Source organism: Coregonus lavaretus (assembly GCF_964263955.1).
Source record: "Coregonus lavaretus genome assembly, chromosome: 38".
In the NCBI taxonomy this organism is placed as follows: Eukaryota; Metazoa; Chordata; class Actinopteri; order Salmoniformes; family Salmonidae; genus Coregonus; species Coregonus lavaretus.
The window spans coordinates 15951031-15974238 of record NC_140025.1 but is presented as its reverse complement, the minus strand read 5'-3'; the positions used below and the strand labels follow the sequence as shown (position 1 = coordinate 15974238).

At 43.6% G+C, this 23208-nt stretch overlaps 1 protein-coding gene across 13 annotated transcripts in view; it reads right to left on the bottom strand.

Moving 5' to 3' along the window:
- LOC311112188 (muscleblind-like protein 2a) overlaps positions 1-23208 on the bottom strand; it is a 73055-nt gene that overhangs the window by 9506 nt on the left and 40341 nt on the right. For 3 of the 13 annotated variants that reach the window (XM_084155203.1, XM_084155204.1, XM_084155205.1), the window contains exons 3-6: positions 10395-10562; positions 9852-10055; positions 8490-8738; positions 2378-2537 (exon numbers count right to left, since the gene is read on the bottom strand). In XM_084155203.1, the coding sequence (XP_084011329.1) occupies positions 2378-2537; positions 8490-8738; positions 9852-10055; positions 10395-10562 (781 nt within the window). Of the gene's footprint in view, positions 1-624; positions 661-2377; positions 2538-3042; positions 3097-8489; positions 8739-9851; positions 10059-10394; positions 10563-23208 lie in introns of all 13 variants that reach the window. The other 10 variants (XM_084155211.1, XM_084155212.1, XM_084155208.1 and 7 more) reach the window with 7 other exon arrangements.

Below are 23208 nucleotides of genomic sequence, written 5' to 3'. Positions count from 1 at the left end.
AAGATCGAGAGCTTTTCTACCAATTGTGTTCACCTTCTTTCTTTTTTCTCTGGGAAACTGATTACATTTCCTAATCAGAACAGCAAAAACTTTTCAACAACCAATTCATTTCGAATTACTTTTTTTAAATAATAGTAATACTGATAATGATAAGAATAACACTTCACATTTCATAATTAGGGTATAAGACAGTAAGTAGCTAAGTAACAAAATATATTAAATCCTAATTGAGAATAATCTCTTACAGGTGAGCTCAAATTGACGTGTAGGACTTTGCATCACTTTGTGGAGCATTTCAGTAAAAAACAGTCATGCACTCTAGCCCAATGTTCTACAACAGTGCATCTCACTGTGTCACAACATCCATGACCTTTGTGTCACCTGTAAGCGCTGACATCTCCCGGCCTATGGCCTGCTCCCGCTCTCCCCCCAATTTAAAGAGGCTCCATGGTGAAGTTTCCCCTAGGTACAGATCTAGGATCAGCTTCTCCTCCCCCAATCCTAACCTTAAACATTAGTGGGGAAAATTCAAAACTGACCCAAGATCAGAGTCTAGGGGCAACTTCACCCTGTACCTTTAAAAGCATATGTGAGAGAATGAAAAAGGGAAAGGAAGGAACCTACCAAGGCTGCTAGCAGGAGTCATGCACAAGACTGACCCTGTGTGATCATGCAGTGGAGGAGAGTGAACAGAGGGTTAATAAGGGGAGGAGAAAAACATGTTAAGAGAGAAGAGAGACAGATTTTGGTGGTTGCCTGGTCCCAAATCGGTTTGTGCTGTATGGCATGACATTGACCATAGGAGTCGGCAAGAAAGCACAAACAGATCTGGGACCAGGCTACAGATTTTGGAAGCAAGCTATATAAACAACATGCCTTTAAACAAATTTCACAAGCCTGCAATTGGTATGATTGCACTGTGCAGTTTGGTTCCACTTGTAGTCTTATGCCATACACTATGTCTGGTCTGGGGCTAAACATTCTCAGTCAGAGCTCAATTTGATATACAGTACAATAAAGCATGCAAAAATATTAACTGTTCTGGAGGGGGTGGGAAGGTAAGGTCACACATACTACAAATGAGCCTTTTTCGGTGTCAGAGGAGGTTTATTAGCCTCAGATCGGTGTGTCCTATCTTGCCAACTCCTATGATCTCTGTCACAGCAGACACATGGCGTGACAATGGCAGTAGGAGCTGGCAAGACAGCACACACATATCTGGGATCAGGCTAGAGAAGGTTAAGGGCTGGATGCTTGGACCATGCAGTGAGAACGAATCAGACCTGGGTTCAAATAGAATGTCTTCTTTCAAATTACTTTATGCGTTGGATTGGGCCTGTCTGGAGTGCCAGATGGACAAGGTTGCATTTATGGTTCCGAAAGTGCTAGGCGAGCTCAATAAAGCACAGTTTGAGTATTCGAAGGGAAAATTATATTAATGGAACCTAGGTCTGGTGTGAACACACCATTCTGAACAAGCTTCCTACACTGGGAAATAAAGTGGAAGGAGAGGAAGGGTGTAGAGGCCATGGAGGATGATAACACTAAAGAAGGGAGTAGGTAGGGAGGGATAGGGGGTTAGGGAAGGTAGTCTCATCCACATTTATCTACTTCCCCAGAGTCAGATGAACTCGTGGATACCATTTGTATGTCTCTGCATCCAGTATGAAGGAAGTTAGAGGTAGTTTTGCGAGCCAATGTTAACTAGCATTAGCGCAAGATAAGCGCACAGACTGGAAGTCTGCCGTTTTATAAGTAGGCGTTAAAATGCCTGGTCTACTATAATCATACAGTAATATATCCTATCATCAGCCACAAAATAGTTTTACCGCTGTGATCAAAGGATATCCATGCCTTTACCTTGTCCTGGCACCTGGCTGCAATTACACATTTATATGATAGGCGAGCATACCGTTGCTGTGTCCCAAATGGCACCCTATTCCCTATATAGTGCACTGCACTAGCTTTGAACAATGCCCATATCAACTTGATTTCCACTTGAGGAAAAGCGGTTGATCACTCCTGTTGGTTTAAAGAGAGACTGGCCTCAAACTTTAGGAGAAGATATGGGGGATATCCTATTTCCTCACTAGCTCACCTGGTGAAACCTTTTAAGGGTTTTATACTTGAACTTTGCACTTTGATGCTTTTATGGGGAAACGGAAAGTTAGGGAAGCTCTATCCAGCGTGTGTCTACATGCTACATGTCTGTGTATCTGTGTACAAGAGTGTGTACAAACGTGTGTGTGTGTACATAAATGTGTATAGGGGTGTGTGTGTGTGTGTGTCTACATGCTACATGTGTGTCTGTGTGCATGTGTATGAACATGTGCATCTGTGTGTGTGTGTGTTGCGGGCAGGCGGGTGTACCCCCTACCTGTGGGAAAGCCACAGAAAGCTGTCTGCTGCTGCAGCTGTGCGTTGGCCAAGGCCTGCTGGTAGTGCAACATACTGGGGTGAAAGAGCGAGCTGGCCCCGTTGCTCTTCTCAAGTGCTGGTCTCTTTGGTAGGGGCTGCAGGCAACCGTGGGGGAACGCCTGTACGGGAGGGACGAGGAGACGTTAGATATGAGGCGGAGGCCTCAAAAATGACTACATTCACATGACTATTCTCGATTCTATAACACAAGAAATCACACTGCTGCTCTGGGTCTTTTGTGGCTACTAGCTACAAAACAGCACAAAGTTACGACAGAGTTACGACAAAGAAGTCACAATGGCAACTTAGGTTTAAATAACCACATGGGGACAATGAAGGAACTACACACGATATCTAGCAAGGCACTTATAAAATAATAATTTACAGCACAGTAACAAACACAAAGTGATACTTGGGAATTAACATTATCATTGTTGTTATACGATCAATCAATATAAATCATACTAAAAGAATAACTACAAGAATCATATTGGTGGATATTAATTGCATAATACAAATATTTGGGTGTTTAAAAAAAGCAAAAAGCCAAATTAAAATTATTGTGAGTTGCTACAGTACATTAAAGAAGCTACATGCAAAGCAAAAGGTGAAAGGTCAAAGTACCAGTTCTACAGTTGCCTCGAGGGGTCGCTTCATTGCTTTGGCAGTCGACTGAGTCTTTAAATAGCAGGCAGCGAGCACATGATGTCAGTGGGCCAATGGGAGTCAAGCGTATTAACATACAGGTAACAGCAAGCAGAGGTGCGTCATGGGGGACAGCATTGCATTGTGGATAGGTGAGAAGGAAAAACAAAACAAAATAATCTGAATGCAGTATACCACGTACAAAACAATAGGCATGCACATAAACAAAAAATAGTTTGTTGTTGTTTGTTTAAAGAAACATATTGCTTAAGATCTGAATTAGTACGAAAGCAAAAAAACATCTACTATACCTACAGTTAAAAAGCAAAAGACATTCAAAGATTTTCAAATGTACTTATGAAGTAAACAAACTATTTGCATAGCAGTTATTCGTTCTGTAAAGCTAGCTACTTCTTTACAAGTAAATCAGTTATCTAATCAATCAATGTATCAAAATATCTTGGGGTATTATTGATATAAACACAATTGACATTCAGTTGGGCCGAATCGTAACTTGAGATCTGTGCGCACAAGTCAACATTTCGCATAAATTTGACATTGTGATTTACGTGAACGTTTGAGTTATGTTCGCAGATCTAAAAAGGTAGGATTCGGCCTCTTCTGTATACACACTTGTACACTATCTGCTGTATGGAATATTGTTGTCTTTGTTGGTGCTTTGGTGTGACTGGCCACCATGACAGAATAGGATGTGAGGGCAACATACATTTCTCACAGAAAAACACTAGTTCTTTGCTCTAGCCCTTACTAGTGTGTTCAAAGAGCTGAAAGGACTGGATAGGTGAAAGCAATAGGAAACATATTAGAGGGCTAGGATGGAACCATCACTTAAAACTTATCCAGTCCTTTTAGATCTGAGAAAACAAAAACAAGACAAGGGGCTAAGGGAATGGGCTAATAGGGACTAGATGTTCTCAGCAAGTGAGAGTTTATGATCAATGGACAATGGAGGATCAAAAGTATTTTTGATTGGACAATGAAGGACCACAGGTCTTGTTGATTGGAATTATTAGCTTTTACAATAAAAGCAGTGCAATTTGGAACCAACACACATTTTATGGAGACCATTATGACCAATGCTTTAATAGAAGATGCCCTATGGCAGACAATGGTAGACAGGAGAATGTTTTGGCAGCCGGTCACATCCATTTCTGTCATGGGATAAAACATTCTGATTTAGGTGGTAAAAGCAAAACTATTGGTTTTCTTTCCATAACTGCACTAATACATGAGTGAACCCAAATGTGTAACTTGTTAGTGTGTGGTTAATGGGCAACTTTGGAGAGGTGAAAGTCAAAATGTGAATTGTAACAATATTAGTTATTAGTTACATTTCCTCTTGAATTCTACAGCAAAAAAATTGATATTTGCTCAACGAAATAACATTCAAAGAAGATTGTTTTTAAATGACGTTTGAAAAGAGTTTGTTAGCAAGCCTTCTGAATGAAACCAATCGATGACATTGCACAAAGGAAACAGCAAACATTGATGGGACAACCAAGGCACTTATGATTACTAGGCCATGCACAAGCCTTTGCTTTACGTGTAGGATAATACTACGTTTATTCGGTAACACTTTACATTAAGGTACCTTTTATAAAGGTACTAGGTATTTTATAAAGTGTTATCGTTCATTCCAAATGAATACACCTCAGATTCAGTGTTAGATTCAGACTGAAATGTTATGGTTAATGGAAGCGAATGGAGGAGGGGCTAGAAATATTCTGTTTTAATCAAGGGGGGGGGGGCAAGCAAAGATGACACCATTCAACTTGCGACACGATGGAGCAAAATGAAATCAAATTACACCTCAGTGTAACTGTACAGTTGAAGTCGGAAGTTTACATACACTTTGGTTGGAGTCATTAAAACTCGTTTTTCAACCACTCCACAAATTTCTTGTTAACAAACTATAGTTTTGACAAGTCGGTTAGGACATCAACTTTGTGCATGACAAGTAATTTTTCCAACAATTGTTTACAGACAGATTATTTCACTTATAATTCACTGAATCACAATTCCAGTGGGTCAGAAGTTGACATACACTAAGTTGACTGTGCCTTTACATTTACAAAATGATGTCATGGCTTTAGAAGCTTCTGATAGGCTAATTGACATCATTTGAGTCAATTGGAGGTGTACCTGTGGATGTATTTCAAGGCCTGCCTTCAAACTCAGTGCCTCTTTGCTTGACATCATGGGAAAATCAAAATAAATCAGCCAAGGCCTCAGAAAAAAAATGTGTAGACCTCCACAAGTCTGGTTCATCCTTGGGAGCAATTTTCAAACGCCTGAAGGTACCACATTCATCTGTACAAACAATAGTACGCAAGTATAAACACCATGGGACCATGCAGCCGTCATACCGCTCAGGAAGGAGTCGTGTTCTGTCTCCTTGAGATGAACGTACTTTGGTGCGAAAAGTACAAATCAATCCCAGAACAACAGCAAAAGGACCTTGTGAAGATGCTGGAAGAAACAGGTACAAAAGTATCTATATCTACAGTAAAACGAGTCCTATATCGACATAACCCGAAAGGCTGCTCAGCAAGGAAGAAGCCACTGCTCCAAAACCGCCCAAAAAAGCCAGACTACGGTTTGCAACTGCACATGGGGACAAAGATCATACCTTTTGGAGAAATGTCCTCTGGTCTGATTAAACAAAAATATAACTGTTTGGCCATCATGACCATCGTTATGTTTGGAGGAAAAGGGGGGCAGCTTGCAAGCCGAAGAACACAATCCCAACCGTGAAGCACGGGGGTGGCAGCATCATGCTGTGGGGGTGCTTTGCTGCAGGAGGGACTGGTGCACTTCACAAAATAGATGGCATCATGAGGAAGGAAAATTATGTGGATATATTGAAGCAACATCTCAAGACATCAGTCAGGAAGTTAAAGCTTGGTCGCAAATGGGTCTTCCAAATAGACAATGACCTCAAGCATACTTCCAAAGTTGTGGCAAAATGGCTTAAGGACAACAAATTCAAGGTATTGGAGTGGCCATCACAAAGCCCTGACCTCAATCCTATAGAAAAGTTGTGGGCAGAACTGAAAAAGCATGTGTGAGCAAGGAGGCCTACAAACCTGACTCAGTTACACCAGCTCTGTCAGGAGGAATGGGCCAAAATTCACCCAACTTATTGTGGGAAGCTTGTGGAAGAATACCCGAAACGTTTGACCCAAGTAAAACAATTTAAAGGCAATGCTACCAAATACTAATTGAGTGTATGTAAACTTCTGACCCACTGGGAATGTGATGAAAGAAATAAAAGCTGAAATAAATCACTCTCGACTATTATTCTGACATTTCACATTCTTAAAATAAAGTGGTGATCCTAACTGACCTAAAACAGGGAATTTTTACTAGGATTAAATGTCAGGAATTGTGAAAAACTGAGTTTAAATGTTTTTGGTTAAGGTGTATGTAAACTTCCGACTTCAACTGTATATCCTAAAACTCCACACATACCAGGATCTAACCACCTGTACCCGTTGTTTATAATCTTATGTACTATAAACTTGGTTCTGTCTGGGGCATATTTCCAGATGACCAAATCTTTGGGGAATGTAAGCTCATGATACATTTATTGTTGGTACAGTTGCGGGCACTAAAAAGTTACACAACGCATGAGCAACATGGCACTTGGGCTCCTTTAGATAGTTTGTCACAAAAAACTGTACTGTGGTCCAACTTTTCAGCGCCCGTAACTGTATCTAACTTAGGACAAGAGTCTGGTCGAGTTTCCGGAACCATATGCTTCCCCCTGCGGCAGGGATTTCGGTTCTTGCTCCTATCCTGTCATAACATTTATAAATATATGTAAGTTCTCCTTTAAAAAAAACTAAAACAGTATTTAACTTACTGTACCTTGTGCCAATACATTGTAATGGCTTTATAGTACATGGTACATTTGAGAGAATTGCAGTGGGGAAATGCTCCCATAGAGCTGACTAAAAAGCTCTCTGTCCTCCGGTAAACCATTAACCCTGTCGCCCTAATATCTTATCACAGGTCACACCAGCTTAAGGAAACAGAGCGCAAGTTGTCATAAACTCATAATCATGTCTTCAACACTGGATGACGTGTGTTTTCCTATTGTTTTTGTCCTTTTCCTTTTAAACCTTAACTGTACTCGAGTCATATTTTCACCCAGTGTCAGTGGAGGTGCGGTTGGGGTTTTAGAGAGCAAGCAGCGATGGAGGAGCAAGCTGATGAGATGAAAAGCATGCCGGACGATGCCATGGAATCAGACAGCAGCGCGAGAGCAGTGACGGCACAATGTGAGTGGCAGCGAGCAAGACAGAGCCAAGTTCGCCCATTCAACAGCCACTGACTCGGACCAATGTGGACACGGAGTATAGAGTGGGGAGGGAGGGTCACAGCCAAGTGAAAGTACTACTGCCAAAACCTGCTCCTGCCTGCCCGTCTCCTTGCCTGCCTGCCCGTCTCCTTGCCTGCCTGCCCGTCTCCTTGCCTGCCTCAGCGAAGGGTCCAATAATGAGGGAGTGGACCAATGACCAACCAGAGCCGTAATGTCAGTTTAGCCTCGCTTTGTCATCCGTCTCTTGATTCAATTTGTACTGATCTTCAGAGAGCTACACTTATCATTGAGAGGAGGGCGGGTCATTGTCTTTGTATGTATGATCAAGGGCATTGGAATAAAAGAGCTCCTAGCCTGAAGCTAATAATAGACAGCGTCCCAAATGGTACCCTATTCCCTATATAGTGCACTACTTTTGAACAGAGGGCTCTGGTCAAAAGTAGTGCACTATGTAGGGAATAGGTTGCCATTTGGGACGCAGCCTTAGACTGTTGTGGTCGTGTTATACAGTCGCTTTACCTTTTCTAAAGCCTGAAAACTATAGAGCCTTACAATGTCCTGAGTATGGGTTCAGTGGTCACATTTCCGTGAATTGTGTAGAAGCGTCCATAATAGTATTCTAGGAAGGTGGTATATCAGCTGTATGGAATAATAAAGCAGTGCTCCACATTTTATGTCCTTGTGTTCTTTTTTAGATGTGTAAAGTAGAATATTTAAGATTTAAGTGTGTACACTTTACCAAACTAGTCGTCTATAGTGGATTACATATTATAAACATTAGAAATAATATGCAAATATAGAGTGTATTTCCACATGATCTGACCCTTTGTCAGGTGTGCTGTCTAACATTGCTGGGGCTACAAAAGTCTTCTAATTTTCCCAAAAGTCCCAGGTTTTCCAGAAATCACGGTTCAAGGATTCCTGGATTCCCTCCTGATTTCAGGAATATTTCAACCAGGATTTCTGGAAAAACAGGGAATTTGGAAAAGTTAGCAGATTTTTACAACCCTACTCTAGTGTGTGTGCTGTGAGGTACTACTAACTCTACACTAGAGGCTGTGAGGGCAGTGGAGGGTCTCACCATGGCAGCGGCTTGCACGGCCACAGCCGTCTGGTTGGCCTGGTGCTGCGCAGCCTTGATCTTGGCCTGCAGGTGGGCCGGAGGGTGGAAGTACTTGCACTTCTCCCTGGAGCAGCGTGACTTGATGTAGTCCATGCACACGGTCACCGTGTTGTCGCTGGTGTCAATCATAGGGCTGTCGCTGGGGTGAGCGAAGCGGCAGTCCGTCTCGCCACGCGCGCAGTTACCCCGCTGGAACTCACGGCACACCTGTGAAGGAGGGTGGGGTGCACACGGACAAACAGACATGCACACGTACATGGACAGACACAGTCACACACACACAAAAATATTAGCTTACTTCTAACACTATTCTCATGTATAATCCACATATCTCATACAACATAATAACACATACCAATAACATATCAACAACTTATCATTATGTTTATAACTATGGACTGAAAAATGTACAGACTGAGGTGTTTATCTATTCAGAGCCTGGGCGTAGTCAATCACAGGGGGCTTCACTCACAGCCTGGGATGTAAAACATAACACCGCACACTCACTAAGCGTGGGGAGAACACGTACGCATACGTGCACGCAAACACACACGCAAAGACAGATACACACACAAAGCATGGAGAGAACACACACACACACCCTCCACACACACGCGCAGAAGGCGGTAAACAGTGTGGGAGTGTCTCCATTCCTCAGTGGAACACGGCCTCTCATTAGCAACCACATCGCTCTGTTGCTAAGTGACGGTACTTTGAGAAAAACACACAACACACCTACACTCCCAGGTCTGTCTGTGCTTACCATCCTTCCAAGGCTATTCTTTGTTTTCATTAACACAAAACGGTCTAGCTGCTTTGTTGTGGTATAAACAAAACCCCCATTGAAATAACCTCATCTATCTTAAGTAGATGTAATCAACGGTGAGGTATAGAATTCTGTTGGCCAGCGCACAAGTTCTTAAAGTTAGGTATTCTTTCAAAGTAAAGGTGTGAAAGGTGTGTGGAAAGGGAGTATGTAAAATATATGTTTTATATCTCTGATTGGTGAGGTTAGGACTAGGTAAAATAAGATCTGTGATAAGGGGTAACTTTACCTCAACCTAGGTGTGTAAGGATGGTGTCATAAGAGAATAATTGTGATTGGTTAGTTTGTGATGTCCATGGAGAGGCTGGCTTTCCCAACTCCTCGTAATGCAAACTCTTGATTCCTCTTATTGTGACTGGTTACTTTGTGATGCCCAGAGGCCGGCTCTCCTAACTCCTGGTATTGTAATTGGTTAGTTTATGATGTCTCCTAACTGCTAATATACTACGATATACTACGACTTCTGGTATTCTTATTGGTTAGTGGTGGTGTACCTCCAGCTTGTCCGTGCGTAGCAGCTTCTGGTTGGAGGAGGAGCTCTGCATGGAGCAGGGAGGGCTGCCGGGGACAATGATGCTCTGGGTGCTGGGCTGGAGCATCTCAGTGGGCATCATGCCCATGCTGTGGGTCATGTGGGTCAGGTAGGGAGCGTAGCTCAGCCCTGGGTTGGAGCCCAGGCCCTGGCTAATAGGAAACGACTGCTACCGAGGAATAGGGGGCGAGGTGGGGGGAAGAAGGGAGACAGAGAGGGATAGAAATGTTAAAGAGGTGAGAGAGAGACAGCAGGGGGAGAGAGAGAGACAGCAGGGGGAGAGAGAGAGACAGCAGGGGGAGAGAGAGAGACAGCAGGGGGAGAGAGAAAGGCAGAGAGAGAAGGGGTTGGATGGAGGAAGAGAGAAAGGGAGAGACACCGAAAGGGGAGAGGTAGAGAGAGAGGTAGAGAGAGAGAAATAAACAATTGGACACATTGCACTTTACTTTCACCATCCCCGCTGAGCCAAGGAAGTCTGCTAGTCGCCTAGTAGTCCGTTACTCACCATGGTAGGCTGCATGGTCGTGCCAGGGAACATGAATGGCATCTGTTGAGCCAACATGGCTGCTGCTGTCTTCTGTTGTATGAGGTTGTTGCGGCCGTTGATCTCCAGCTGGGTCTTCAGGTGGGCCGGTGGGTGGAGGTATTTGCAGTTCTCTCGTGTGCATCGGCCCTGAAAAAATACAATTAAAAAAAAATACATTAACACAAGTTAAAGACCCTGATCGGGTTGTCACTACAGAAATACAGAACCTGCCTAAAGGAAACCGAGAGGAGCGCAGCTAAACTAAAGCAGTAGATTATGAATAAACCCTAAAGACAGGTCAGAGGTTAGGCATATGCAGACAGTCTTCAATACATTGAATACTGAGGGGCAACATTGATATTCACAGCTGATGCTTTTGCAGCGACTAATGGGGGATCCTAATAAATATAAAATATCAAGTGATGGGGAGTTTGGTGCATATTGGCCTCAGCGGCCGGGCGGGGCTGTGCGTAGCTAGCTCAGAGGTTTGCGCTCGTTAGCTAGCTGCTTCAATAAAGGATCTTTAAAACCGTACAATGTGTGGCTTGGCTTCAACGTCTGTTAGCAAGATAACGACGCCACAGATAGAACAAGGAGCCAGATGTTTCACCGGATGTACAGTGAGGGAAAAAAGTATTTGATCCCCTGCTGATTTTGTACGTTTTCCCACTGACAAAGAAATGAGCAGTCTATAATTTTAATGGTAGGTTTATTTGAACAGTGAGAGACCACAAAAAAATCCAGAAAAACGCACGTCAAAAATATTGATTTGCATTTTAATGAGGGAAATAAGTATTTGACCCCCTCTCAATCAGAAAGATTTCTGGCTCCCAGGTGTCTTTTATACAGGTGAGCTGAGATTAGGAGCACACTCTTAAAGGGAGTGCTCCTAATCTCAGTTTGTTACCTGTATAAAAAACACCTGTCCACAGAAGCAATCAATCAATCAGATTCCAAACTCTCCACCATGGCCAAGACCAAAGAGCTCTCCAAGGATGTCAGGGACAAGATTGTAGACCTACACAAGGCTGGAATGGGCTACAAGACCATCGCCAAGCAGCTTGGTGAGAAGGTGACAACAGTTGGTGCGATTATTTGCAAATGGAAGAAACACAAAATAACTGTCAATCTCCCTCGGCCTGGGGTTCCATGCAAGATCTCACCTCGTGGAGTTGCAATGATCATGAGAACGGTGAGGAATCAGCCCAGAACTACACGGGAGGATCTTGTCAATGATCTCAAGGCAGCTGGGACCATAGTCACCAAGAAAACAATTGGTAACACACTACGCCGTGAAGGACTGAAATCCTGCAGCGCCCGCAAGGTCCCCCTGCTCAAGAAAGAACATATACATGCCCGTCTGAAGTTTGCCAATGAACATCTGAATGATTCAGAGGAGAACTGGGTGAAAGTGTTGTGGTCCGATGAGACCAAAATGGAGCTCTTTGGCATCAACTCAACTCGCCGTGTTTGGAGGAGGAGGAATGCTGCCTATGACCCCAAGAACACCATTCCCACCGGAGGTGGAAATATTATTTACATTTTAGTCATTTAGCAGACGCTCTTATCCAGAGCGACTTACAGGAGCAATTAGGGTTAAGTGCCTTGCTCAAGGGCACATCGACAGATTTTTCACCTAGTCGGCTCGGGGATTAGAACCAGCGACCTTTCGGTTACTGGCACAACGCTCTTACCCACTAAGCTACCTGCCGCCCCATTATGCTTTGGGTGTGTTTTTCTGCTAAGGGGACAGGACAACTTCACCGCATCAAAAGGACGATGGACGGGGCCATGTACTGTAAAATCTTGGGTGAGAACCTCCTTCCTTCAGCCGGGGCATTGAAAATGGGTCGTGGATGGGTATTCCAGCATGACAATGACCCAAAACACACGGCCAAGGCAACAAAGGAGTGGCTCAAGAAGAAGCACATTAAGGCCCTGGAGTGGCCTAGCCAGTCTCCAGACCTTAATCCAATAGAAAATCTGTGGAGGGAGCTGAAGGTTCGAGTTGCCAAACGTCAGCCTCGAAACCTTAATGACTTGGAGAAGATCTGCAAAGAGGACTCGGACAAAATCCCTCATGAGATGTGTGCAAACTTGGTGGCCAACTACAAGAAACGTCTGACCTCTGTGATTGCCAACAAGGGTTTTGCCACCAAGTACTAAGTCACGTTTTGCAGAGGGGTCAAATACTTATTTCCCTCATTAAAATGCAAATCAATTTATAACATTTTTGACATGCCTTTTTCTGGATTTTTTTGCTGTTATTCTGTCTCTCACTGTTCAAATAAACCTACCATTAAAATTATAGACTGATAATATCTGTGTCAGTGGGCAAACGTACAAAATCAGCAGGTGATCAAATACTTTTTTCCCTCACTGTATACATCTGAAGCATCCGGTATCTATCTCCTGCTGTTGAAATGCCTCAGCTCCACACCACCAGGCAGTAAGGGCAGAGTAGTGAGAGCGCAGTGACCTAATTAGCAGAGCGTCAGCTCCCCAGTCACGGGTCCATTCTGAAATAGGACATTCTCCCTACCAGTCCACTGACAGACCAGCATACAGCCAGCCGCTTCCATGCACACGCTGCCTAGCTAGCTCTGCGGTATTTTGAGGAAGGGGCCCACTGACTGGACCAGGCAAAGAGTACCCCCCCAATTCTCCCTAGTAAGTGGTTCCTTCGAAGGTTGTTGTTTCTCTGTAATACGATTTTAGCACAGATGCAGAGAAGCATATTTAATTTCTTAAACTACAGCCAGCTCAAGAGGTATGCTTTACGTAACCTATGCAGAAAAATATACATATTTTTTGACAGAATTAGACATAATGATTATGGCTCTAGATTGCGGGAGAAAGATGTTTCCAAATTGCTGAAAGGGGGACCACCCCCCCTCCATCCTCATGTACTTCGTGCCCACTCTAAAATAATGGGTGCATGACGCCCCTGCTTTTAGCCAAGGCAACATGCCAGAGAAGATTAACTGGACCACATTCTTGATGACTGAATATTTTTATTGACATCACATGTCAACATCAATCCTATAAGGGTGGTTGTAAATCCGAACCACGCTTTACGGTTCCCCCGTTTCAACATCCAGCTTATTGTTCCGGTCACGAACGTGAGCGGACCTTTAATCAAGGAGGGGTTATTGGACCCCGGGGGGTCCGCAAAGCAAATAACGTGTAATCACGCTGCTCAGCCGGGTGTTGTCAGCCCGAGACTAAATGAGAAACCTGATGAAAAGTGCTTGTTGTTTTTTACCCCACTGTGATTCAAAAGCACCAGTGGGAGCATCAAACTTAGAGCAGGCATTCACATTGATTTGATTTTAGATATGAAGTTTGGCATAGAAGGCCAACTTAGGACCGAGCTGAGCCCAATAAAGCTATAGCTAGATATAATATGATTATAAGTACTAAACCCATCATACAATAATCTCTAAGACAAGTCTGGGGCAAAGTAGTCTACACTGTTAAAAACAAACACTGACAGTTATCTATCATCATGGGACTAATGCAGAGCTATTTTTCTGCTTCGGTGGTTAAAGCATAGGCCTCATATAAAAGGAATGCAATCATGCACTATCCTTCAAATAACTCATATTTCAGGATATGGTCATTTTCCCTAGTGGAGGGGCACAGAGGTCTTGGATCAGTGTGGGGGAATTCAAGTCGCCAGTCAGATGGGGTGCCACAGGGCAGCACTCTACGCCCCCTTCAATTTCTCCAGCTGGTTCGTGCCAGTGTTGCACTGTACTCCCGCTCAGTTTCTCCACTGGCGCATAATAGTGCTATCGATATCCCTCCTCCGCTCCACTTCATCCCCAGCCAAAGAATAATGTTATCGCTGCACCTTGCAGCCAAGAGCCTGAGAGGTGTCAAAACCAATCAGAGCCTCTCTCACTGACGCCGCTCTGGGCAGACAGACTCCATGGCGACTGCTGGGAGGGGAAGAGTGATGGGGATGCGGTGCTGCAGAGGCTGAGCTTTGGATGCCTTCCCTGTGACTGTGAGGATAGCTTGAAGGGCATTAGATTGTCAGGGGTCACGGTTCTATCACATGCTTGAGTAAGGCCAGGGTTTCTTTTCTTTTTTCTGACCACCTGGACCAAACCCCAGACCCTAGTTATAGCCTATTTCATGTGGTCAGGAAAAAAAACACAGAAAAACCTGGGTTGTTTGGTTAGAAACAAGCCAGATGACAACAATGCTTTCTTGGTGACATTTTGCTGCCAGTGTCGTGATTGATTCAACGCATTCGGTGCCAGTTTTGAGCATCGTTACTCACCATTTGAGGGAGGAGTTAAGCAGCCCTAAAAACCACTTGGGGAGAGCGTTTCATTTGACACATTAGGAATTTATCAAACATTGGGGGTTATAATCATAAGTGTTGAGCACAGCGGTTAATATGCTCTCCCCCTACATGACTTTACTTCTGCTTATTAGCATTGAAGGAGCGGTGTACATTTTAACAAGCGGTATTAAATGATAATCACAGGGTCCTTTTCAGTCAGGTACTAATTAACTTACAGCCCATTGGCTCACGACATCACAGCGATGCTGGCTAGAACACTTATGCAGTAGGGACACGTGAGATGACGCAAGCAGGGTCGGTCTGTTCAGAGGGAGTCGTGCCACTGACTCTGCAGATAAGAGACGACGAGAGAAGCGTTTCTGGCTGGCTCCACTCTCTGAGCAGAGCTGCTGGAGAGCGCCCCGGAGCATACCTCATGTAACAATGACAGTGCTAAAAAGCTGCCTGTCTCAGATGATGAAACACTGAGCGAGAGACTGTCATTAGAGCTCGAGTCAGATGTTATCTTGCCCGGGGGGGGGAATAGAGAGAAGCCCCGTTGTCTTAACCACCCACACTGACGGAGCCTCGGAGCACGCATTTATGAAAAGGGGCTTTTGAAATCTGAGGCACATGATTACCCCGTTAAATAAACCCCTTTCAGACGCTACATCGTTCAGATGTAATGACACAGCGGATCCCTTCTGCTAGCTGGGTCTGTTTCAAAATTACAGCACGAAGTCAAGGATCTATGCATCTAGCTAACTTGTGATACTAGGCCTAATAATATAATAGGGTTAAGAAGATAATTATCTCTTAGGGGTTTGAAAAGCGATGACAATGAGGCCGGGAGTATCCTACTACTAAATGCTGGCCCCTTTTTACATACTTAACCACAGGACCAGGCCTTCTTGCCACCCACTTTTAAAATCCTTGCTCTAGGGAGACTAAACCATCCTTTTTCTACCCAGTTAGAGGTCGCCCTTCCCTACCCATCCCTACCCAAACGAGTTTCTATGAACAGCCCATGTACACTACCGTTCAAAAGTTTGGGGTCACTTAGAAATGTCCTTGTTTTTTAAAGAAAAGCAACAGTGAAGAGGCGATTCCGAGATGCTGACCTAGGCAGAGTTGCAAAGAAAAATACATATCTCAGACTGGCCAATAAAAAGAAAAGATTAAGATGGGCAGTCTGAGATATGGCTTTTTCTTTGCAACTCTGCCTAGAAGGTCAGCATCTCGGAGTCGCCTCTTCACTGTTGACGTTGAGACTGGTGTTTTGCGGGTACTATTTAATGAAGCTGCCAGTTGAGTACCTGTGAGGCGCCTGTTTCTCAAACTAGACACACTAATGCATTTGTCCTCTTGCTCAGTTGTGCACCGGGGCCTCCCACTCCTCTTTCTATTCTGGATAGAGCCAGTTTGCGCTGTTCTGTGAAGGGAGTAGTACACAGCGTTGTACGAGATCTTCAGTTTCTTGGCAATTTCTCGCATGGAATAGCCTTAATTTCTCAGAACAAGAATAGCCTAACGAGGTTCAGAAGAAAGTTATTTGTTTCTGGCCATTTTGAGCCTGTAATCGAACACACAATTGCTGATGCTCCAGATACTCAACTAGTCTCAAGAAGGCCAGTTTTATTGCTTCTTTAAATCAGCACAACAGTTTTCAGCTGTGCTAACATAATTGCAAAAAGGGTTTTCTAATGATAAATTAGTCTTTTAAAATGATTAACTTGGATTAGAAAACACAACATGCCATTGGAACACAGGACTGATGGTTGCTGATAATGGGCCGCTGTACGCCTATGTAGATATTCCATTAAAAATCAGCCATTTCCAGCTACAACAGCCATTTACAACATTAACAATGTCTACACTGCATTCTGATCAATTTTATGTTATTTTAAATGGACTAAAAAATTGCTTTTCTTTCAAAAACAAGGACATTTCTAAGTGACCCCAAACCTTTGAACGGTAGTGTACATTAGATTAATCCCAGGGGGACGGAGATGAATGCCTCTAATTTCATGAACAGATTAAGATTATGCTCACTTAGCCTCCAAGGGGCCAGGCCTAAATGGGTTAACTAATTACGCCTATTAATTGTCCATGTGAATCCAAAGTCTTTAACCCCGAGAAATTGGGGGTTTCACATGCATGTTGTGATCGATTCATGGCAAGTCATTCAATCATGGCACTTTTCCCTTGTCGTCATATTGGGGTAGTCAAATGGAGCCAAAGTTGTTTCTCTCAAGAATCTCAATAATAAACTAGCCTAGTTAGTCTCTTCCCACAGCTGGAAGAGACTACTACTACACTGTATGATCCCTGCAGTAGCTATAGCATTTTGCTACATTACCAAAACCAGCAACAGAATGACACTGCTGCCCTCGACGAGGCCTTGGTGAGGAGGGAAAAACATGTACAGTTGAAGTCTGAAGTTTACATACACCTTAGCCAAATACATTTAAAATCAGTTTTTCACAATTCCTGACATTTACTCCTAGTAAAAATTCCCTGTCTTAGGTCAGTTAGGATCACCATTTTATTAAGAATGTGAAATGTCAGAATAATAGTCAAGAGAATGATTTATTTCAGCTTTTATTTCTTTCATCACATCCCAGTGGGTCAGAAGTTTACATACACTCAATTAGTATTTGGTAGCATTGCTTTTAAATTGTTTAACTTGGGTCAAACATTTCAGGTAGCCTTCCACAAGCTTCCCACAATAAGTTGGGTGAATGTTGGCCCATTCCTCCTGACAGAGCTGGTGTAACTGAGTCAGGTTTGTAGGCCTCCTTGCTCGCACACGCTTTTCAGTACTGCCCACAAATTTTCTATAGGATTGAGGTCAGGGCTTTGTGATGGCCACTCCAATACCTTTACTTTGTTGTCCTTAAGCCATTTGGCCACAACTTTGGAAGTATGCTTGGGGCCATTGTCCATTTGGAAGAACCATTTGCGACCAAGCTTTAACTTCCTGACTGATGTCTTGAGATGTTGCTTCAATATATCCACATAATTTTCCTTCCTCATGATGCCATCTATTTTGTGAAGTGCACCAGTCCCTCCTGCAGCAAAGCACCCCCACAGCATGATGTTGCCACCCCCGTGCATCACAGTTGGGATGGTGTTCTTCGGCTTGCAAGCTTCCCCCCTTTTCCTCCAAACATAACGATGGTCATTATGGCCAAACAGTTATATTTTTGTTTCATCAGACCAGAGGACATTGCTCCAAAAAGTATGATCTTTGTCCCCATGTGCAGTTGCAAACCGTAGTCTGGCTTTTTAATGCCGGTTTTGGAGAAGAGGCTTCTTCCTTGCTGAGCGGCCTTTCAGATTATGTCAATATATGACTCATTTTACTCTGGATATAGATACTTTTGTACCGGTTTCCTCCAGCATCTTCACAAGGGCCTTTGCTGTTGTGCTGGGATTGATTTGCACTTTTCGCACCAAAGTACGTTAATCTCTAGGAGACAGAACATGTCTCCTTCCTGAACGGTATGACGGCTACGTGGTCCCATGGTGTTTATACTTGCGTACTATTGTTTGTACAGATGAACGTGGTACCTTCAGGCGTTTGGAAATTGTTCCCAAGGATGAACCAGACTTGTTGAGGTATACACATTTTTTTCTGAGGCCTTGGCTGATTTCTTTTGATTTTCCCATGATGTCAAGCAAAGAGGCACTGAGTTTGAAGGTAGGCCTTGAAATACATCCACAGGTACACCTCCAATTGACTCAAATGATGTCAATTAGCCTATCAGAAGCTTCTAAAACCATGACATCATTTTCTGGAATTTACCAAGCTGTTTAAAGGCACAGTCAACTTAGTGCATGTAAACTTCTGACCCACTGGAATTGTGATACAGGGAATTATAAGTGAAATAATCTGTCTGTAAACAATTGTTGGAAAAATTACTTGTGTCATGCACAAAGTAGATGTCCTAACCGACTTGCCAAAACTATAGTTTGTTAACAAGAAATTTGTGGAGTGGTTCGAAAACGAGTTTTAATGACTCCAACCTAAGTGTATGTAAACTTCCGACTTCAACTGTACCTTAAAGGCAACACTGTGGCTGCCTGCTGCTGTACCGGCATGGCACCCCCTGCCCCCTTCCTAGAAAAAAAAAAACTCTTTGACCCCCCACCTTCTCAATCAGCTGTGCACTGAATCGAGACAGTGATAACTACGTGTCTGTGGGTGGCACAGCACAGAGGGCCGCTTTACCAGAGGCAGCAGAGTGGCGCTTCAGTTGAGGCCTCCGCTAACTACTCTCCATTTGCATTTTCCTTTCAATGGGGCTCTATTCTGCCTCGCCCGAGACAGAGGTTCGCCGTCTCTCCAGCCGACAGAGGTGAAAAAAAAAAGTTAAACTAGACCCTAATTCCGGGAAGGCTGGGTGGCATGGCGGGCCCTCTCGTTATGGGGGGTGGTGGGGGTTCAAACCCCCCACTTGTCATTGTTATTCATTATTCACTGTGTATTTATTCCTCATGTTACTATTTATATGTTTTATTAAATGTTTTATCTTATATTAAACTTGTTGAAAAATTACCTGTACGTAAGCATTTCACTGTTATTCTACACTTGTTGTCTACGAAGCATGTGACAAATTAAATTAGATCTATATGGCTTCGGGGGAGAGAGACGATTTTAGAGAATAAGAGTTATGAGGGAAGTGGTGGGGTTCTCTCTCTCTCTCTCTCTCTGTGTGTGACTAGGGTCAGACACAAGCTACTCATTCACCCTCAGGAGAAAGGCGCTGTACAGGGTTCGCATAGCTGAAACCCACATTATGACATTATCACCAGCCTGACAGCTCGACAGCCAGGATCGATGGCCGTTTGCCATTTCAATCAAGGGAGAAGAATCTGGTGAGACATAGCGGAACGCCACGGGCTAGGCATTTCTCTGTACGTTACAGTTAATGTGCAAAACATTATTTCTTCATGCCTTTGCGTTTCCAGAGACATCCACCACAACTCCTGAGATGACTGCACCTCTGGAGAAGCTCTGACAACACAAAGTCCTCTCTCTTTATCCGTTTGTCCTTCTCCCCATGGACGAGGGGAGGGCTTTGCTCGCTGTGAGAACTGACACTAATTTCTCTGACAAGAAGCCGGCAATATCTGTAATCCCCTTACACCATATCAGAGGGGCTCTTGTGTCTCCACTGACCTGGCCGGGTGGCCTCTTCCCTTCCTCTTTCTTTCTCTCACCGTCACTCTCTCTGCGTCTCTCCCTCTCTTCATCTTTCTCTCTCCATCTCTCTCTGGGCATTAATGGCTGCTGACACGTCAGCCTTATTCCCAGTCAGGTGTGACATTTTAGCGAAACCTCGTGCAACGAGAACCCAACAGGATGGGCACTTACTGAACACGTTATGGCCCAGAAAACACAGGTCCTGACACCACTCTGGAAGAAAGCAGAACGGTTCTTGTTGCTGGATGCACACAGACAGGAGATCCCTTCATCCTCCTTAGGGGGAGTAGTGTCCCTTTCTGGTGCCCTGTTCCACCCAGGCCCACTAGAACAGGTTCACTTTCCATGAATACTACTCAAGGTGCCATGACATCCGTAAGCAGTACTGGGCACCATAGCAGCAAATGGCTCTCATGTTGAGGCATTCAACTCCATGCACACAGGTCTTCTAAAAGGAAATAAGCACTAATGGAAATGCTGTACTTCCATACTGAAATTATATCCTATGGCTTTTAATCTTGACAGTTGAGAAGATGGACTATACCTATTAGCGTTTCCTTTAACTTAAAGACTTTCTTACACCATATAAATAGTAAAAAGTAGAATCGAAGAAAGAACAGTAGATATATCTGTAACAAACCTTGCCCATTTTGTATCGGCCTACATGTCTGGCGAGTCTCATCATAATGCTTAAACACAAATGAGAGCCACCCTTTTAACAAAAATGTATTAGGGAATAAAGGACTTTGTTTTTGCTTTTTGTCTCACACACACACACGTCTCCCATTGCATTTACGCACTGCCTACTAGATTCCAGTGTTGTCTCGGCGGTAATTACATATGCCTTTGTTTCAACACCCGTAATCCTAGAGATGGGCGAGCGGTGCTGCCGCTGACACGCCTGAGATTACCACAGGAGTGTGGCAAAGAGCCTCCTAAGCCTCCTGGCTTTCCAGTGCAGAGGAGAGGAGCGCGAGAAAGAGAGAGGGAGAGAGAGTGAGTGCTACAGATAGGTGGGGATAATTCCCCCTCCTGTTCTCTCAGACGCAGACACACACACACTGTGTCATCTGTGTAGGGACGCTACCCGGCAGGGGTCCCTCTATCACGGGCCCACACACAAACACACACTCTTCACACACTCCCAAAAACACACATTTCCATCTGGGGAGAGGGCGTTGTATGAAAGTGTGGCAGGCAGTACTGTGTGTGCATCATAATTAGAACACTAACTCATTCTAATTATTTGACTAACATCAAGGAGTGTATTCAGAGTGAGATGCTGCCTGGAACATTGAGCACGCACACAGTTTCTGTGAAAGACGAGGACAGAATACAGCTTAAAAATAGCAGGGTGGCTCTTCATACACAGATGAAGCTTGAGATACAGCAGAAATATACACACTCAATCTTTGACTAAAAGCAAGTCTAACTTCTGTGCTTGTTGAAAGAGGACTGTCTGACATTTTATTGTTGTGGATGAGTTATGAGGGAGCATCCAGACCTAAGAGCGAGTGCACGTTTTTTTTGTGCATGTGTGTTACAGAGTTCAATGTGTGTTCTGCTTGCCTGTCAACATGGAGAGAGATAGGATTTGTGTGTGACTGTGTGTGTGTGTGAGTTACATCATCAGCTTTGTGTGTGTGTGTCTTCACTGCTCTTACTGCAGGTGGCTCCCAGCCTTATGCTGTAGCCCAGTTGGCTGGGCTGGTAATCCAGTGAGCCCTGCCCTACTCCAGTTAATCTGATCATCTGTGACCTGCTGAGACATGAAACCCACCCTGTTGAGCTGCACTAATCTAGCGTTAAATACACACAGGCACGCACACACCCACAGGCATGCACACACGTACCATCCCCATCTCTGTGTTGACAGGCCAAGGTAAAGGACTGAGGCAATACTCCTTACAACTAAGCCTAACTGTCATGAGCACTGAGTCCATTTCAGACACAGTTGTAGATTTGCCTATTCGTCACTGACACCTAGGAGGAAAAGGATTGTAGAATAAGTACACTAAAAATTAGGGGTTCAACAAGGGTTCTTCTAAGATCCTCAAAGTTCCTCGAAGAACCTTAGGGTTCTTGGCACTGAAAATTGCCCCCAAAAGGTTCTTCCAAGAACCCCATAGCAGGTGGGGTTCATCGATTAACCTCATTAGTTGGTGGGGGTTCTTGCAGGAACCTAACTGTCCAACTGAAACATTTGAATTTGAAAGGATAGCAGGTGCAGGCACTTAACTGAAAAATTTTAAGATCTCCTAAATTTAAAGTAAGGTTTGTCCCTTGTTTGATCTAAATTGATATTGTTTTATGATGATACCATCTATCTTTTCATATTTGTGCAAATCTTTCTGAAACAGAAAATGGATACAGTTCAATGGATATCAATCAACAAAGAGTTAAGAATCTGTATGCTATAAGAATATGTTGAAGGCTAGCTGCATTGGGTGCAGATTACTGAACTGCTCACTTTTGTGTCTGTAGGTTTACAGACGAGGAGGCATACAAAGGTACGTCAATTGGTATTGGTATGTTATGCAGATCACATGTACCATCCTCCTCCCTTACCTCTTCAATTAAAATCCCATAGGCCTCTACATTATGGACAAGGTATGTGTATGAAAACCATTATCAAAATAGTTTTTTTCATTCACATTTACCACAAAAACCAAGGTATGACTACTGTCGTGTGCATGTTTTGTTAATCATCTGTATAATAACTATTTTTTGGATTCACAGACCCTACCTACACCTCTGATGAATATAAAAGGAAACCATGCACGGCAAAATCATTCTGGCTATGGATACGGAGAACATCAACACATAAACATCAACATGCCAGAGGATATTCCCATTGGATTTGGGGCTCTGCTGGGAGTTTACCTTATATTTTGATTTTTTTATTCTGCTTTGCCACTAAAATCATAATAAACACTGACAAATAAAATATTGTGTTATTGTTGGTATTGTTAAGAGTATTAATAATAATAATAGGGGAGGGGGGAGAGTAGTTCAAAAATTAACCCCAAAAGGTTCTTCAAAAGGTTCTTCGAGGATCCATTAAAAGGGGTTCTTTGAAGAACTTATAGGGGTTCCCCCACAGTTTCAATTTGAAGAACCCCTAAAGGATCCTCCAGGAACCTTTACTTTTTAGAGTGTACTGGCCAACGTCAAGCAGCAATTAGAGAGAAATAGCCATCTCAAGAGTCTATGGTGTTGCCATTAGTCTAATTAAGAAAATGAACAACAATTGCTAGCCTATCTATTTACAGTGCCTTCAGAAAGTA